Genomic DNA, 19,778 nt, shown 5'->3' on the forward strand with positions numbered 1-19,778 from the left:
ATCTCATCCCCTCTAACTTGAAATCAATGCATTTAAAAGATAGTGGTGACCATAAAGGCGTGTTTGACGGCACTTCAAGTTGGAATTAGAATGAAAACTCAAGTTTTATTTTTATTTGATAGTCTAGAGCTTTGATTATAAAATTGAAAATGATGTATTGTCATGACATGTGCCTTAAAGAAAGATGAATAAATTACACATTTCAGAACTCGTAATTCTATTCCGAAATTTTGATTCAAGAATGAGACTATAATTTTAAAACCAAAATTCTTTGTTCGATGACGCAATTTTCATTTCCTCAAAAAGGAAAATTTTAATTATAGAATTATGCAATTCCGGCCTGATCAAACAATCCTAAAAACCATGGTTCTTAAATCTGCTATTTGTTAAAACCATAGCTGAATCATTTATTAAACCAAATACAATAAAGAGAGATCCAAAAAGCTGACCGCCATCTAGGCACATCTTTTTAATAACATGGCCCTCCATGATTGATTGGAAGGGTCAAATTGCCAGGATCCCATTCCCATCCTTGATATGAGACAAACAAATCATCAGATCAAATGCAAACAGGAAACTTTCAACGTTTTTTCACAGAGGAATTTTCAGTCCACAACCGATGGAAAAGAAAAACGAAGAAACGGGTCGACCATGTCCAAGCGCACGCCGAAGATTTTTTTATTTTTTTGTTTTTTCACATTTCCACGTCCGATTCAATCTCGCTCGTCTCATCCGTATTAATTACTTGTAATATTGGATTAGGACTCATCACTGTCATTTTTGAATATCAAATGGTATTCCTTCTTGCTGCTTACAAATAGCAGCTGACCCTTCGTTGTCTTCCCTTTTTTCCTCCTTTTGCCGTTTCCGGAAGACAAGAAAGAGGAAGAGCGACCGACTTTCGTCCTCGCACAGAGGAGGAAAGTGGGGGAGAAGGACAGGAGAAAGGGGAGAGAAGGGAACACGATCAGAGAAGGGAGTCATGGTTTCCACCAGGCGCAGCTCTTCATCGGCGAAGCTTTCTACGCCGTCGCCGGCGCCAAGCAGCAAGCGTCTCAAGGTATTCGGATGAAGCAAAGGTTACCCAAATCTTGTTCGTTATTGTTTACTCATACTTGGGTTTGTTGTCGACTGAAACCCAACCTCTGGGTTCTTTGTTTTTCTTGGGGGGTTGTTTTTCTTTGGGGTTTGAATTGGGGGAATCAGGCGGAGAACTCGCATCCGAAAGAGGTGCCGGTCGCACCCAGGGACGATGTGCTCAATTCGAAGGAATTGGCGTCGTCGTCTTCACGATACCAGCTCCCCTCTGATCCGGCGACCGGTTCTGTGGAAGATCCGGCACCGGCTGAAACCCCAGCTTCCGATCCAGATGCCTCCGTCGACAAACCGGTCGCGATGCCACCTCCTTCACCAGGTTTGTATCCCGAATTCTGCGTGTGCCACTTGGGGAGAACGATGATTGTGAAAACCTGCTTTCCTTAATCTTTTTCCGTTTTGCTTATTGTGGGCTTGTAGGTTCTGCGCCGATGGAGGTGGAAAAATTGAAGACAGTGCCATCGACATGGAATAATAGGTCGAAGAAAAGGACGCCTAATTTGGAATCGTTGACTGCATGGGGAAGACTTATATCACAGTATCCGCAGGTATGTTCCCCGATCCACTTCCCCATTGCTGATCGAGTACATTGTTTTGTTGATTCTCCTGACTTCGGCTGTAGGTCATGTATAGGGAGGTTTTTACTGCCGCAATTTGGTCAGATTTCGGTTGTAGGCATCGGCTGGGTCGGTTGCATGTTGTTCTGATTTATTAACTAACATGGACTTGAGGTCCTTTCAGGGATTTCCGTGTTTATAAAGTATGGTGCCTTGATTTGAATTACGCTGTCATGCTCGTTAAGATCGTTAGTCTTGTATGCTGTTGCTCTGGACGGGAAATTTGGAAGTCTATGTCTGTTTAGGCGAAGCAGTTTCCTCAGTTATCAGCTTAATAATTTTTTTCTCTGTACTGGATTCAAGAGTTTGAGATTCGCCTCGTCGCTTGGTCCTATTTCACAGTGTAGAAGGTAAACTCTAGGATTATCATTTGTCGTCAGTGTATGAAAATGAGTTCTCTAAGTGGTGTAGCTTGGTTCAGGCCTTTCACAGACCTCTCAAATAGGAAGCAAGTCAACAAATCCTGCAAATGAAGGGCAGCATTAGGTCATGGGAAGGAGTAGGTAGATGACAGAAATAAAGTCAAGTCCATTATGCCTCCATGTGCGGCGACATTGTGTTTGGATGTGTTTTGCTAATGCTGTATTAGTTTGTGGTCAAGAATATATTTTAAGTTCATTATGGCATCTTTCCATGGTCAGACAATTATATAAACGGATGAGGGCAAGTGAACGATTAGAAACCAGTGTCAGAGACAGTCTTTTATAGTTAATCTACGAATGTTATCGCTTAGTAGTGTACATCTTCCCAATCAGTTTTGTTATTTATATGAGGTTAAGGACCTAAGGTACTTGAGTAGAAAAGAGCATCCTCATTAGCCTATTGTGCTGAAACCTGGCATGTCAGAGGAAGCCTGGCAACTGGATGCGACTTATTGTTGTGGTTGGTTCCGAGTATGTTGGAGAATGCTTTCAATGTGTGAATTCTGACCAGTTAGTTACTTCATACATAGAAGCTCTCAAGGTAATTTATTGTTGTAAATTGCACAAGCTGTTGGGAGTTGAGAGTCTTGAGACAGTTCAATCACCTACAAAATTAGTATTGAGATCCACTAGTGGATAATGCATACAGTGTTGCCACATTAGTGGGAAGGTTTTAGGATTTTTGATGTATAATGGTTTAAACTCCATTCCCTTGCTTTTATTGCATTATTTCATATTTAAGCAATCTTCAAGTGGCCTAGTGGCTGGCACTTCAAGTCTTCTAATTAGTGTTGGGCTTGTTGGTCCGTATGGTAGATATTTTCTCCCATATATCCAAATGAAATTGCCCTTTTTGCTTCTCTTAAATAACCTTGATGCTTGAGATGTGATGGTATCCAGCATATTGGCGCATAACATTTTCTCTTGCTGTTTGTTTTTTGCTTAAGGAGCCAACATGATGACTCTGATAGTTAAACAGAAATCTGAAGAAATGTAGAGAAAAGATAATCTCCACTGAGTTAGTACTAAAATACTGATTATATATATTGTGGAAAATAGAAAGGGAAAACAGAAAAGAGAATCCCCTCTGATCTATGTCACATATGTACGGGTGCGGGTACGGACCATTTTTAAAAAACTTGGGTGCGGGGTTACGGCCGTACACACACATGCACATACATATATAGAAGTTAAAATGAAGAAAAAAGAGGGAAGTGAGACATTAAAATGAGGGTTTCGAAAATTTTAACGTTAAAATGGTTTAAGAAGTTAAAATGTAAAAATCGTTAACATTAAAATTGGACAAATTTGGACTCAGTCAACATTGACCGAGTCTGAAAAATGTCAAAAATGACCTTGGGTGCGTTGACCGCACCCGGTACCGTCAATGCAGTACCCTGCCGTACCCGTGTCGTACCCGTACCGTGCGGGTACTCCTCCTTAGGAGGAGTACCTGTGTGACAGAGCCTCTGATGGTCTGACATTGATTGAAACTCGGTCTGGGTCATCAAGTTGACCCGTTAAGTCACGAGTCGTAAATGGACAAGTCGAGTCCTGAGTCCCTGAGTTTTAAAACATTGCGCGATATGTGTTTGTATATGTATATATGTACAATAACAGAAAAACATGTGTTTATACATAATGGTATTTTGTCTTTATTACGTTTGGCATTTTAATGTTGTGTTTCCATTCTTTTTGTTTTCTTTTGTTTTAGTTGACCAACTTTGAGTGATTCAAACCAACTAGTACAACTAGATTTTAGGGACTTGGCTAACTTTTGTGTGATATCATATTCTGAAGGTGAGATTTGGAGACATTTGTCTGCAGGATTAGATTAGAGTTATTGCTCCTTTAAAAGCTAGGAAATCAATTATGCCTCAGTCTATTTATTCCCTCCTCTTTATGACCCTTCTACAGTGCGCATTTCTTTTTGGGCTGTAGAAGTTGATGATTTAGAAATTAGTCAATTGTGTGTTGCTTTTTTGATGTAGTCTGAAATTTTGCAAGTTTTATTTTTTCAGAATCCTCATTTGCTCATGTATGGTCCTGTTTTCACGGTTGGTCAAAGTCGTAGCTGCAACTTGTACTTGAAGGATTCATCTGTGAGTTCAGTTCTTTGTCGACTGAAGTTTGTACAGGTAATCTTAAAATATATCTTAAACTTATTTGTGACATTATTTGCAAGATAGCATATATTTATCTTGTTTTCTGCAAATACTATCTTAAACTTGTGACTGGCATGTGCTCTCTGGAATCATTATTGGTGATGGGAACAGCGGGAGGAAGGATGCACCAGTATATTGGAAAATGCAGGAGCTAAAGGATCCATTGAAGTCAACGGAAAGCCTGTCAAAAAGAACTCAGATGTCATCCTTCGGGCTGGGGATGAGCTGGTGTTTAGTTCATCTGGCAACCATTCTTATGTATCCTTTACTTGCTACTGGAACACACTGTTGCTTACTAAACTTAAGATTTGGTTCTATGGGACTTCATGGTGCTCTCTGCCTCTCTCGATCATTAACTTGGTACTGGACATGTGTCTCTGTCTAACATACTAGTCATAGTGGCAGAACATTTTGCATATCTTGTCAAAATTTTATTTTGTTTTTCTTTTCGCCACACATCTGTTTGTTGATACAAATACATCTGTATGCAGTATGCACAAAATAGTCTGATCTCTGGGTTATAATTTTATGTAGTTAACTCTGAAGTAGCTGAATTCTAAGGTTCTTTCTTCTAGGCCGCTGCATTATATGATATGGAGGCGTATCGTACGATATATATCATATAGGTTGGCAACTTGGCTGAATATATATCATACACATTTTTCATGTGTGTCGTATATGTTTTGACCATATCTTGCCTTGTCTTATGATACGGTGCAATTTTTAAAAAAGGGGCACGATGCACCTTTTGATTGATTTTTTTTTTAAACTGCCTCTTCTCCTCCATTTCTGACACATTTGAGAGCTTTGGGAGAGAGTTTTGCTGGTTTTGGAGAGAAATTGCCAAATAAATCATCAATTTGAGGGAGAAAGTGTCATTTTAGAGGAAGATTTGCTCATGGGAAACCCATTCATGTTTGGAAAAAGAAGTCTTTTGTGTTTTTTCTTATATAAAAGATATACGATCTCTCAATTTCAAGGTTTATATATATTTCTATTGTTTTCTAAAGTTTACCATAAGTTTCTGTTTGTTTTATGAGATATTTTTTTTATCTTTACCATATTGTGTCTTATGAATGATGAATCGTGTATGTTCATTTATGTGTGTGATGAGTGTTTTATTATATATAACAAATATTAATGATTTTCTGAAATTTTTTCTGGTTTTTTTTGGTGAGTTAAAGAATAGTTTATGATACACTATGGTATGTTATGACTTATGATATGGTGTATAGGTTATCTCGACCGATATGCGCTACAATATGCCTTTACAACATTGCTTTTAGGCATTCTTTGCATCCTTGCTTCATGGTATTCCTTAAAATGCATCTAGATTTTCCAGCAGCTTACAGTTGAGAGTCCTACTGCTGCATCTTCTGTCGGTATTACAGAGGCTCACAGTGCCCCTTTAAAAGAGGTTCAAGTTGAAGCAAGATCTCGTGATCCATCTGCTGTGGCAGGGGCATCAATATTGGCATCTCTGTCAAATCTTGGGAATGATCTGTCACTTCTTCCTCCACCTTCCCAAAGCAATGAGGATGCCCAACAAGCAATAGGGAGACCAGCATTATCTACTGCCTTTGAAGTACCAGACGATTCTGTTCCCGTGCTTGATATCAATACCTGCACCAGGAAAGACAGTGCTGATCAAAATTCTGGAACTGATGTGCCACTAGATGATAATGCACCCGCACCAGCTGAACAAACATCCAGAGTAGATCTTAATGTTGCCAACATTGATCGTGGTATGAATGCAGATAATGGCAGATGGAACTTTAAGTCCATTTCACATAAAAAATTTATGCGTATGCTGAAGGATACAGCTGACATTGATCCAAGTGGGTCCTTTTTCAAACAATTACTTGAAGATAGAAAGGAGATGTTTAAGGATTCTGATTCATCAACACTTTTGCCAATGTCTGCTAAATGTCAAGCTTTTAAGGACAACATGCGCGAGGGAATTCTGGATGGTCAAAACACTCAAGTGTCATTTGACAACTTCCCTTATTATTTGAGGTGTCATATAATATCCATTCGGTTTCTGCAAAAATTCCTTTGTTTTTTGTGACTTTAGACTAGCTTTTGTCTCATGATGTGAGATGTGTCCATATCTTGTTTTGTTACATATTATAATTGGTTTATTCTTTTGAGATTTCGTATATCAAAATGTGAGATGAGAATCTGTTAGGTCTAAGTCACCATATGCCAAGCTAATCTCTCTATTATATAGTCTCTAGAATTACATGCATACAATGTCATTGCTTATATATAATCGAAGTAGAATAGGGACAAGTAAAAGAACATTTCTCTCATGGATCCAACATTGTAAAAAGCATGGCAGAATCAATCTCCAGTATCCTTCCCCAAATTGGGCATCTGGTTGCACCTTGGTATCTAGTATTTACATATCAACTTTACTTGAAGAGGGTACTAGGGAGTAAAGTTGTATGACATTGTTTCTTTTGCATGATCAAAATGGACCTGAAATTACAAAATTTAGGAAGTTAAGGAAATTTGTATTTTGCATATTAGAGTGTGGTGCTTGAGATGAAGAGAAAAAGTTATGGTCGAATTGGTACTGTAGAGATAAAGCTAAGGAAACTGTACTATAAAGTATAAAGTATAAACTATAATCTGAAGACAAAATATTAATGAAATTGTACAATTCTATACTAGACTTCGTATCTATCTGGATAGCAGCAATTGGACATTATCTTGCCCATGTTTCCGAGAAAGTAGCATCATATTTCTTAATTTTGCAAACATGTTTAGCGTTTCTTTAGTTGCTTGTTATGATAAGCAGTAATATTATTTATTATATGCTTATATGTATTGATTTATCAAAACTTTGAGCTACAGTTTGATAATCCTTCTTTTGTTTAGTGAAAACACAAAAAATGCGTTGATTTGTCCTATCTACATACATTTGAAGCGCAAGGAGTTTGCCAAGTTTACCACAGATCTTCCTACTGTTAGTGCAAGAATTTTGTTATCGGGTCCTTCAGGTACTCTTCTTGGAAATTTGTGGGTGTTAAGTGGAGGTTAGTTTTATCTACAAATGTTGTTACCATATGCTGTCATTTCTAGGTTCAGACATATATCAGGAGACATTGGCAAAAGCACTTGCCAACTTTTTTGGTTCCAAATTGCTTATAGTAGATACAAACTCATTACCGAATGTAAGTGCATGATTGTGTTTGCACATATTTGTCTTGATTTTTTTTGTTTTCAATTTATTTTTCCTTGTTTAATTTCTTTAGAACTTTATTTCGGTCAGGGGCTGTCGGCAAAGGATTCAGATGTTAACAAGGATGGTGTAAGAGTTGAGAAGTTATCCGGTTCTGTTAAACATCGTTCTTCACATTCAGATGCTGTGCAGCAGAAGAAGCCAACTTCTAGTGTTGAAGCAGATATTGTTTGCTCTTCTGCCATTAACCCGAAATCCCCACCGAAGCAGGAGGCTTCAACTGCATCATCCAAAACCTATACCTTCAGAAAAGGTAAGCTTACTCCTTTTCTTGCCAAATCCTTATTAATCATATAAAAAGCTCACCTGATAGCTGCTAGTTTAGCCAGCTTTTAGTTTTACATGACATATCTCCCTAAACATTTAACTTATTACATTATATTCTCTCTTCTGGTAATAAAACTGCCCTTCACCTCTTGAAAAATCATACTAACTACTAAACCCATCTTTTGACTGCAAAACCGTTATTTTTGAGTGCTTGAAACAGATTTGAAAACTTCTGTCATTTAATCAAATAATTTTTCATGTTGCCTCATTCCATGAAAACATCGTGATCTCAAACCAGCCTAGGTCTGCAAGATACTTTGAAAACAGATCACATTGGCATAGTAACCTATCTACAATATTTTTTGGACATGGTTTATGTGTATATCATTGTCGTTGTGCATAATGATTTGGAGAAAAAAGAAATACTTTGCTGTTGAAACCTGCTGTCTCTAATTTTTTTCTCTACTATTCTTGTTTTATTGAATTTTTAAAACGATATGATTTTCCTATGCTTTACTGGGGGCGAACATCTATATCCAGAAAATCCCTTCTGGAGAAAGAGGTATATGACTTATTCCAGTGCTGATGACTGTACTTAGTAAAATGGTGGAGAAATTGCAGGGTTGTACGATGATAGTCAATAAATGTTGAAATCTATCTTTTTTCTTTTTCCTTTTTTTTTATAATCTTGTACCTATTTTGCAACTTGTTTAATTTCTTGAGTTCTTTTTTACCTGTTGTTTGCTCATGATGACATGACAAAATTTCAGGTGATAGAGTAAAATATATGGGTTCCCTTCCTGTGTCAGCATATTCCTCATTTCATTCTCCTCCTAGGTAATCCTCTGCTATTTCTAGACAAACTTTTGTTATTACTGTTTCATGTGAGATTGACACTATTGGTTGGCATTTCCTTGATATTGTAGTTCTCATTTTTTTAATTATGAACATAAATATGAATTGGATGCATGGCTTATTTGCAATAATAACATGATTCATTAGTAGTAGTTTCAAATAATTTAAAGTTTAAACCCATCTCCTAATTAAGGAGCTACTACTGGGAAAAGTGCCGCATATCATAATGAATCATTAAAAGATAAAAAACGAAACTCTACTTCATTGTTTTATATGGTATGTTTTCCAGTGTACTTTCCTTCTGGTATTATTGTCATTTTGATGTTAGTGGTTTGGATGCCAGATGATGATCTAGGTGATCCTTGATTGTCCTAAAAAGCATCATTATCTTAAATTCTTCTATGACAGCCCTTATACGTGTATGTGTTCTATCTGATTTCTGTCATTGTTGTGAACCAATGGCATTCTAAAGATTCTACATTTGTTTCTTGGTTCTAGCAGCAAGATGTTTAAATTCTTCTTGCATAATTTACTTCATTGTCTGTTAACTCAGCTAATATATGTGACCATACATAAGTACTACAATTACAAAGTTCGGTTTGGGAGATGGTGACAAGTTGATGGCCTTTGACTATTCTATAACAGGACTTAATGACATGAAAAACTAAAGCGGTACAAAGAATATGCTAAATGTATTCACATCATTTTTTTTTTTCAATATCTGATTTTGTACATGAAGAGGGTACTACTGTGCTGCAGTTTTGTACCACTCATGTATGTCTGTGTGTCAGCATCCATATGGGTGACATTATCATCATGGCCATTCCCAAGCTATATCCCAGTTTCATGGGGTTGATTTTCTGGTTCCTGCTCTATTTGGTTTGTATGTAGATGTTAGAGCACTATCCAAAAAGTATGGTGCTTTTTCAATAATATGTTAAGTGAACTGTGTATAGTTTTCGAGCAATATTATAAGTTAGGTGCATTTTTTGTTAAGAATGCAATAAGTAGATGCATCTTTGTAGATATTCTTGAATCTTCTCTGTGCTTTCAAATATCCCCAAATGTTAGGTGCTTTTTTATGACTGGGTTTAATGGTGGAGTGTTATGGAGTTTATTGATTGACCATGAAAATTTGTGACGTTTGTAACAATGTTGAAAACTTGTGTGCTTCATTGTTGCTGAAACTTTTGTTGTATGTTGAAGGGTTCCCTAATTCCCTTTCTCCAATGGAAAGAGAGTTCTCATAATACCAATATGGGGACATTGAGCTTCTTCATCCTTTAGTGGATACTGAGCACAACTGGCTCTTATTGACTTTGACAGCTACGCCAACAAATTTTCACACTTGATCATGCATTCCTACATTAATTGCAAGATAACACCATTCATGTAATCTTGCAAAGGGAAAAACATTCTATCAATGGAACTTTGGAAAAGCCCTTGCTTTAAGATTTCTCCTTGCCAAGATTCAGTTGATTTCAGATGGGAATTAAGTAATAAACCCATTACTGAATTTCTAATTGGTATGATGTAACAAAATTTAGCATAACTTGTTAGTGTTTCCTGACTGTGTCAGTGTGCCTTGCACTATAATATTTATATTATTCCTTATGGTTTTCAGGGGTCCATCCTATGGTAGTAAGGGCAAAGTGCTGCTTGCTTTTGAAGAAAATGGATCCTCTAAAGTCGGTGTTAGATTTGATAAGCCAGTTCTGGAGGGGAATGACCTTGGTGGTCTATGTGAGCCAAAGCATGGCTTCTTTTGTAGTGGTTTGTTCTTCTTCAACGAGTGGCTTTATTCAGTCATTTGATCATCTCTCTCTCTCTCTCTCTCTCTATGTATCTCCTCTATTCTGATGACTATTTTGTCGTGTTGCAGCTGACTACTTGCATTTAGAAAGTTCTTGCGGTGAGGAAATTGACAAGATTGCTATCAATGCAATGTTTGAGGTATCCTTATTTGTCACTTGAGTTGCTTGTACACATATACATACTTGTGTGCCTGCACACATATGTGCATGCCTTTTCTGCCATCTGAAATGGTTTTTTTTTTTTACCCAGCTTGCCTCCAGTGAGAGTAAAAATGGCCCCTTGATATTATTTCTGAAAGATGTCGAGAAATCTTTGGTTGTCAATTCAGATTCATGCACATATCTGAAGAACAAGCTTGAACGGTTGCCGGACAATGTTGTGGTGATTGGGTCCCATACCCAAGCAGACAGTCGTAAAGAGAAGGTAGTGCATGATAACTTGTATTATTCATTTTAAACTTCCCTCAGCATCTAAATAATGAAATTATAAATGGCTGGTGAAAAATTTTGTTGTCTATGCACATTGAATCTTATCTTTTGATCTTCTGTAGTAAGGATGAATCTTATTCAGTATGTACTATTTATCAATAATTTATTCTTTATCTCATGGCTTCAGTTGTGTTTTTTCCAGTCACATCCTGGTGGCCTACTTTTCACAAAATTTGGCAGCAATCAAACGGCTTTGTTCGACTTTGCTTTTCCGGTAGGTATTCATAATCTTTTTTTCTAAGGTTCATCTGGCCTTGTGCTATATTCGTAACTTTTTTGTCTATTTGCTCTTCTCCAAATATTGGTTCCATTGGGACAGGACATTTTGTGGGATATTTTCTTTTCATGAACCATCCTGGATGTTTTCCATGGTCTATATGGTGGTGGCTCTTGTTTTATTCTCTGTTTTTGCCCAGTCTGGTAGATGGGGGCTTTACATGTGCTTGAACTTGAAGCTTACACTAGTATTTTTTGAATGCAGGATAATCTTGGAAGAATGCATGAGAGAGGGAAAGAAATGACAAAGGCAATGAAGTTATTGTCTAAACTTTTTCCAAACAAAGTAACTATCCAAAGTCCACAGGTAACTGAGAAAATGCTGTCTTTATGAAGTTGATTAGTGATAAGCATATTGTTGATTAGGTTGTTTCTGGCAGGATGAAAATGTGCTCTCAGATTGGAAGCAACAATTGGAGAAAGATGTTGAAACTCTAAAAGCAAAGTCAAATATTTCAAATATTCGTGCTGTAAGTGGATTCTCATGTTTATGTCCATCTAATGTTTTTTTGCTTCTTTCATGTATGGAGTTCTTTCCCTTTTGGGCAGTTCTTGTGGGCTTTGTGTGGTCTGGTGACCTTTATGAAGAAAATTTTAGTGAGTTGGATGGGTCACAGTATGCTCTCTTTCTTGAAATTTTACTGATAACCCTGCATAAAATATGTGAAAATAATATATTTGTACTTCCTGGTTTGTTAGAACATTTGTGGTTTAGCGCTTTTTCCCTGTTAAAGAGAAAAAAACCATGATATTGTGACAGTTGAAGCTAGAGAAAAGAAATACACGATGTTGTTCACCTGAGTTTCTAGGTAATCTGGTTCTAGCTGACGTTTCTGATTTTCATGGAAACCATTCTTGTATTAGATAGTGACTTTAGTGGTATTCAAATGTTGTTGTTACTGAAAATATGCAAGATTATATTGGTTTTTATTCGGTTCTAGCAGTGAAATTAAAGTTTCGATTTTAAAATTGTTAGAGTTGAGCTTAGTTGTGAATCTAAGCTGTTGTCGATGTAGTATTTTTCTTTAGGCCATAAATACTTACCTGGTTAAACTGGCAGAGTGGCAAAATCTTTATTGGACCAAATGATTTTTCATGTCTGTAGGTGCTAAATCGCAATAAATTGGAGTGCAAGGGGCTTGAATCATTATCTATGAAGGATCAGTCACTCACAAATGAAAGTGCGTGCTTTTCTTTCTCTTTCTTGATTTTTCCCCCTAGTTCCTATATGTAATTTAACACATATTGGATGCTTCTTGTTCTTGCTTTTACAGGTGCAGAGAAAATTGTAGGCTGGGCTTTGAGTCATCATCTTATGCAATGTACCGAAGCTTCTATTGAGGATGGCAAGCTTATGATATCCAATGAGAGGTTATTGGATTTTATTGTCTCTTGAATTTCTTTCGGCATTTTAAGTGTTTTATTCCAGTTTGTGCTGATTGGCCTTTCCGATAATGAATGATTGCAATGATTGCAGTATTCAGTACGGGATCACTATTTTACAGGGTTTTCAAAATGAGTCTAAAAGCTCAAAGAAATCACTCAAGGTAAAATTTGCAACTGTGTTATGGTCCTTGAACTTGTGTATTTTTCTTCTCTATAGTCCATCTCATTGAAGTCTGATGAATAGTTTTCTTTCTTTAGAATCTATATCCTTGTTCTTGGTGCAGACTGGTCGTTTGGTTGAGCCTAGAGCCCAGGTGGGTCTAGCTGTCAAATTACCTTTAAATCTTTACAAAAATCAAATCCAAAAAAAGAATTAATTAACCCACCAACAGCCTCACGATGATCTTAATAGCAATGTCAGACTCACCAGTCAAACTTTGGTGAACTGTGGCTGGCATATAAAATGTATAGTATTTTATTGAAGTGCTGATTCACAAAAGTAACAGCCAAAGGAAGGGAGCCCCATTATATGCAACTCAAGAAAGTGAGCTAGTCTTTGGACTAGCTCCAACAGCAAGATTGCTAGCTATTACAGCTAGTCAATGGCTAGCGCGCTTTGGTCAAAGGCCACAGATGACCAAATGAACCAGCAGCAAAAAGATAATTAACAACAGTCAGTTAATTACATGAAATACAGAAAATAAACTACACTATGAAATACTAAACAATCCACATACAATATATACTATTTTATTATATACAAATATACTAACTATACACATACATAGCCACAGACATATGCCTATGTATTATATACATGTGTAAAATTAATTTATATATACAGAGACATAATTGTATCTTCACTTTTTTTAACACAAAAGCATATTAAGTGGTAGAAAGCATTAAAAAATCTTGTAAATTTGTCTTTAAATGATAAAGTTAACATGATAATTGATAAATGAAGCATTTCTCAATGAAACAAAAAAAAACCCACCAATCAGTTTAGAACAAATAACACAATTACACTAATGGTAACTCGAGAGGTAATGCTGAATGATAACTCAGACAAGAAATGCTCTTAACATCAATACTCAAAAATTTATTCAAACTTCAAAGGTAAACAGTAGCAACACAAAACATGTAATAGAAAGGAGAAAGCAAGAAGAAGAAGAAGAAGGAGGAGGATTTGGAGGAGCAGAAAATGAAGAGGGCGATAAACAATCGCTCCAAAGAATTAAAAAAATAGTCGGATGGCAGGAGATGAATAGGAGGAAGAAGAAGAGAGAGTTGTGGGCCAGGAGTTGATTTATTACACGTCCCTGCTTGTTTTCCACGTTTTCTTCTTCTTGTTCATCTTTAGTCTTTATCTTTTCTCCTGTCTCATGCAGGAAGGATGGGCATAATGTCCCTTCCTTCAATTCTTGCTCACCAATACACACCTTTTCACAACTTAAAGGTTATAGTCCTTTTGTTTTCTTCAAAGGACTCACTATATGTCCTTTACACGTTTCTTTTTTTGTTAAAAAGACTCAAAACACCTAGGATTGATGTTCCCTGTAATTGGCCTAGGTGCTGAAAAATAGTTAATCGCCGGCCCTAGACTGCTGGGCTTTGGGGATGGCTTCGCCTGACGTGTGCTTAGGTGTGCCTTTTCCAACAGAGTTTAGAAAACCATCTGGAGGGATAGGTGTCAGTTGTTACGGATTTCACATGATCAATTTCTTGCATAATCAGAGATAGACCAGTGTCTCATGAAAATTCCTATGATCATTTTGCCTTGAAAGAGCATGTAAAGAACAAACTTTTTAAATTACAAAAATACTCTTTATGTACATGAACATCAGTTGTGGTGCAGTTTCCTATATACACAATGCACAAGCAGCATCTTCGTCTCGCTTGTTTCTGTTTCCTCTTTTCCTTGAGAGGGAAAAATGTCTACTTTTCATTATTCTAGAGGATGATTTTATTTACAGGAAGATATTCAGATATGTAACGGCAGATTGAAGTAACAGTCGACGTTAGAACAAAAAGATAAAACACCAAAATCTTGAACTTTTTTTTTCACCTCTCTCTGTTCCACCTAAATTTTGACACTTATGTTGGCCCGTTGGGCCAGATATGTATGATACTCTGATGTAAGTAGTTTGTTCTAACTAATAGGTGTACACATTGTGCTTTGACTTATTCTTTAGATAAGGTCCTTAGACTTAATGACATAAAGCCATTAACAAATTGTTGATTAACTTGGTCAGGATGTCGTTACGGAGAATGAATTTGAGAAGAGGCTGTTGGCTGATGTTATTCCTCCAAGTGATATTGGTGTTACCTTTGATGACATTGGAGCCCTGGAAAATGTCAAAGATACACTGAAGGAATTGGTGATGCTTCCCTTGCAGAGACCAGAGCTCTTCTGCAAAGGACAGTTAACAAAGGTTTGCTTTATGTTCTTTTAAATATTGATGCTCTAAGAAGATATTGTTCTTATTTTCTTCATGTACATTATTCCTAGATACAGATTTACGAATGTAAATTTCTCTATGCTCATTTCAGGGTTGTATCATGTCTTTTACAAGGAACGAAATCAGCTTTGGCTGATTGCTGTACTTAGATTTCTCTATTGAAACTCTCTAGTATTAGAACTTTTTTTCTCGTATCAGGAAGTGTGAAAAACTTGTTAGTTTCCGTATGAAGACCGATCTTGTTCTTGCTACTCTCCATTTACTGTCTCAGTAGTCATTGAAATTTTAGCTATGATATTTCTTTGGGCTGCTGAATGAGTAACAATGGATTGGCCTATTTTATGGTATAGAGTCTGTAGACGCCTGCCTGTTCTTTGCAGAAGATGATGATTCTATATCTTTTTCTTGTTGCTGTACATATAGGCATAACACATTTGAGATAATGTTTTCTCTTATTAAATGGATTTCTTGCACTGAAATTATTTATTTGGTCTCTGCTTTTCTTTTTGAGTTCAGTTTCTTTTTGGTCATGCTCATAACAAACTTGTTTACATTTTATAACTATAGATGTTTCACTCCATAATCTCTAATTCAATATTTAAACAATCCAGTATTTGCTGGATAAATGTTAGTGCCCCATTACTTCATCTCTTAGATTTTTGCACACTTGAAAGCACATCTACAAATGTGAGCTCCTGTGTCCCTATGACTGGAGTTTCTCTGGAGATTCAACTATGTTATTGATATGGCTGACACTATTGTGCCGCGGGGAAGGGGGGGGGGTGGTATGGCCATTGTTTGTGTGTAAGGTAATTTTTATATAAGCGAATGTGACTGCAGTTGCAAGTCAGTATCCCTGTGATATAGCTCCAAGGATCAGAGTGGATCATCCGGTGACATAGGTCCAAAGTTCAGGCTTGTTTCGATATTAGATCAGGCAAATACCATATGAGATTTTTTAGTCCATTCTGAAGAACCTGTATATGTAGTGTCTGGTAATTTCTGGCAATTATATGAATGCTTGCTGTGCTTGGCTTACTATGTGATCTAGATTGTAATCATGAGTGATTGGTTCTCATCTAGTCACTTCTAAAATGGTTCAAAAGATATGTAGAATGGTGTTTTGTGCAAACGGTGAGATTGGACGGTCCATTTAGAGAATCTCCAAATTAGGCCCACATTCATTTCAACGGAAGCACTATAAATTTGACTCCTTATTGATGCAAAAATGTATTTTAAAAGTTGAAAGTATAAAAGCGTCTTGCTTTGGGCAAAAATACATATTAAAAACACAATTACAAGACTTTTGTATCCTTTTGTCTTTCAAGTTTGAAATCATCAGCTTAGGCATGCGAGGTACTGTCATGGTGTTTGATTGTGTGAAATTTGACAAATGATTTTTTTTTTTTTTTTGGTGAGGATCCATACTCACATGAAGGCCTGCTGTTGTCTGTTTGTTTGAATTGAAATCTTTAACACAAGTTGTTTATAGTTAAGGGAGGTATTTGTTTTGTTTACATAAAGATATCTCTATGATTCGTATGTAAAACATACTGACGGTTGTGTTTCATTTATGGCCATCTAACCAGCCTTGCAAGGGAATACTCCTTTTTGGTCCTCCGGGAACAGGGAAGACAATGCTAGCTAAAGCTGTGGCAACAGAAGCTGGTGCAAACTTTATTAACATATCAATGTCAAGTATTGCGTCCAAGGTATTTGATGCACATGATGAGTTGTAGACATCTTTGTTTTGGTGTTTCCTATTTAAATTTATGTTATTCTTTGCTGGCAGTGGTTTGGTGAAGGAGAAAAGTATGTAAAGGCTGTTTTCTCCCTTGCGAGCAAAATTTCCCCCAGCATTATATTTGTGGATGAGGTCAGTCCTAAGCACGAATTTCTATTCCTATATCACCATGTTTTCTGAGCCTATTATGTTGTCTATTTCTTTAATTTGCTTATGAATTGAGTATTGATTTGCTTATGGATTGAGGATTGTTCCTTTATATTGTCCGTGTAGTGTTGTGTTGACTGCCAGATTGCCATGTTAGTTTTTCTTCCATACATTTGTGAGGATGTTGAAAGTTTTATGTTGTGTTGTGGCCTCACTTCTTTTGATAGGTTGATAGTTTATTGAGTAGACGAGAAAATCCTGGAGAACATGAAGCTATGCGTAAGATGAAAAATGAGTTCATGGTTAACTGGGATGGTCTGCGAACTAAAGACAAAGAGCGGGTTTTAGTACTTGCAGCGACCAATAGGCCTTTTGATCTTGATGAGGCAGTCATTAGGAGGCTTCCAAGGAGGTGAGTGCTTTGACATTCTTGCTCACAATTTTGTTTAAAGCCTCTGGCAGGCAAATACAGTTGGCTTTTCCTGACGTACTGGAGAACAATATCTGCAGGTTAATGGTGAATTTGCCAGATGCAGCAAACAGGGAGAAAATCGTGAAGGTGATATTAGCGAAGGAAGATATGGCACCTGATGTTGATTTAGGACATATTGCTAGTATGACTGATGGGTATTCTGGAAGCGATTTGAAGGTGTTCTTTAGCTACATTGCATTTCTTCTGGGAAGTTGTAGTTGCTTTAGTTTCTAAGATAACTTTTGTTGTATTTCAGAATCTCTGTGTAACGGCTGCTTATTGTCCGATAAGAGAGATATTGGAGAAGGAGAAGAAGGTTAGTTCATTCTAAAGACTTGAATCATCTGGATCAGTTGCAGTTGGATGTTATGGTTATTGTGTTCTTTTGGTTAAGTGGCATGGTCTAGTTATAAGTATGGAAATACTGGTAAGTGATTGGTGTTGCATGCTCCTACCATCTTCCTACTAGTTCAGTAGTGCTTGTATCCATGGGGACCTAGTTGGGGCAAGGTTAATTGAATTGGTCCCCCAGGGCAGAGTCTGTCAAAACACTTGATTCTGTTGAAGCTTCTAACAGTAATTGTTCATTCATATTCGTCTTAATTTTTTTTGGTGAATTTAAAAATGCTGTGCAAAAGAATTATTTTCAGCTTTATAGATATTAATTCAAAAGGATCTCCAATAGTGTCTTTTTGTGGAAACAGAACTTGTGATAACATAGATAAGTATGGATTCAAATTACTCTAAAGCCACTTGCATGTACGTCCTTCAATCTGAACTGTTGTTTTCTTGTATTTGATTATTTCTAACTGCTCTCCACTTCTTTGCAGGAGAAAAGCGTAGCACTAGCAGAAGGTAGACCACCACCACCACCCAGTGTCGGTGCAGATGTCCGTCCCCTCGGCATGGATGATTTCAGATATGCACATGAACAGGCATGCAATATTCTACTACTTGGATTCTAGTTACTTTTGGGCCTGGATCTTAAAATTTGGAGTAACTATTCCATTTATTCAAGATTGTCGAGGAAAGAAAACGTTTGTGCTCCTTCAGAGCATTCAGTTGTTTACATCTTGCTATACAATATGTTGCGGCATTGTTTGTAGCTAAAACAGCTTTGACAATGGCAGGTGTGTGCAAGTGTATCTTCGGAATCTGCCAGTATGAACGAGCTTCTCCAGTGGAATGATTTGTATGGTGAAGGTGGTTCCAGAAAGAAGAAAGCATTGAGCTACTTCATGTAGGTATCAATTTGTACAGCCCCAATTTTTTCCCTCTTCCCTCTTCAATATCTTTTTCACCATGTTAAAGCGCCAGAAGAAAGCATTGGTTGCCAAATACATGCCCCTTCTCCTCTAACTTTTATGTATGAAATTGCTATTTAAATATCAATATAATAGTATAGTAATCACAGTTCCTTCTGCTTAAGCTGTTCCAAGTTGGAGAACAATGGCTGTCTACAGTTGTCAATTGACATTATGCAACCCTGGTTGAAAATTTGTGCTCTATTAGGTCCTCATCTAATCGGACTCACTACAGGGGCTGATTTTGCTTTTACCTTAATCACAGTAATTGCTTCTCATGTTGTCTCGCATGAAGCTTATTGTTGTACCTTAGATTTTTGAGTATCTTCGGTTTGATCCTTTTGCTTGGCAACATGGTAACTAAAATTTTGAATGAATTTGAATAGCAGGAGAGCATGGTTGTACTAGTTTAAATAATATGAGAGAGAGAGAGAGAGAGAGCACCAAAAATATGAGCGCCGCCATGGCCTCCAAGGGAGTATAATCTGCAGGGAAATATACAAGAAGATTGTTAAGTGTTTGTATTGTCATAAATGCAGTCACTGTCCAGTTCTGGTGGGCATCCTTTCTACAAGTTCGTTGCATGGGATATCACGAATGTAAACTGACGTCTCTCTCTCTAGCCTCAAGAGGGCCTCTCTCTCTCTCTAGCCTCCAAGAGGGTGTAGCATAGTTGGTCGGTCCGTGAGAAGGTGTGTTTCGGGCGTGTCCCTTGTTTGATTTCCATTAAAGCTACTCTTTTGATAGGACTGAGTTTAGCTGAGGAGTGCTTCAGTAGCTATGGGACGGAACGGAATTGCTAGTTGTCCTCTCCCCATCTCTCACAAACATGAGTTGTATTGGAGAAAAGAAGCATTAAAAACACGACTACCACGAGAAAAATTTATTTGCCTTTTGTCAGTATCTAACTGGATCCAAGTCCAACAGTGTTTGAAACCTTAATCTGCTTTCATTTTATGAATGTAGATGGTTTGGATTGTTTCTTCAATAAGATGAGATTGAATCCAGTGTAAATGGAA

The 19,778-nt window shown here is 37.1% G+C and overlaps 1 protein-coding gene across 3 annotated transcripts; it reads left to right on the top strand.

Annotated features, from left to right (window-relative positions):
- The first annotated feature begins 825 nt into the window (after nucleotides 1–825).
- Nucleotides 826–18,883, top strand: LOC116254140 (uncharacterized). 3 transcript variants are annotated; one of them, XM_031629284.2, is made up of 28 exons: nucleotides 827–1,060; nucleotides 1,207–1,414; nucleotides 1,516–1,643; nucleotides 4,156–4,272; nucleotides 4,411–4,557; nucleotides 5,633–6,137; nucleotides 6,234–6,315; nucleotides 7,183–7,304; nucleotides 7,387–7,478; nucleotides 7,577–7,799; nucleotides 8,584–8,650; nucleotides 10,293–10,441; nucleotides 10,551–10,621; nucleotides 10,733–10,906; nucleotides 11,114–11,185; nucleotides 11,453–11,554; nucleotides 11,628–11,717; nucleotides 12,353–12,428; nucleotides 12,522–12,618; nucleotides 12,725–12,794; nucleotides 14,886–15,065; nucleotides 16,682–16,804; nucleotides 16,885–16,968; nucleotides 17,211–17,395; nucleotides 17,494–17,632; nucleotides 17,712–17,771; nucleotides 18,286–18,390; nucleotides 18,586–18,883. In XM_031629284.2, exons 1-28 carry the CDS (start codon nucleotides 983–985, stop codon nucleotides 18,697–18,699), a joined length of 3,660 nt encoding a protein of 1,219 aa, XP_031485144.1. In that variant the 5' UTR covers nucleotides 827–982; the 3' UTR covers nucleotides 18,700–18,883. The 3 variants fall into 3 exon arrangements, with proteins under 3 accessions (XP_031485143.1, XP_031485144.1, XP_031485142.1); XM_031629283.2 differs by having other exon boundaries at nucleotides 826–1,060; nucleotides 5,633–6,315; nucleotides 7,393–7,478; XM_031629282.2 differs by having other exon boundaries at nucleotides 5,633–6,315.
- Nucleotides 18,884–19,778: the final 895 nt, after the last annotated feature.

This window comes from Nymphaea colorata, chromosome 5 (genome assembly GCF_008831285.2).
Source record: "Nymphaea colorata isolate Beijing-Zhang1983 chromosome 5, ASM883128v2, whole genome shotgun sequence".
In the NCBI taxonomy this organism is placed as follows: domain Eukaryota; kingdom Viridiplantae; phylum Streptophyta; class Magnoliopsida; order Nymphaeales; family Nymphaeaceae; genus Nymphaea; species Nymphaea colorata.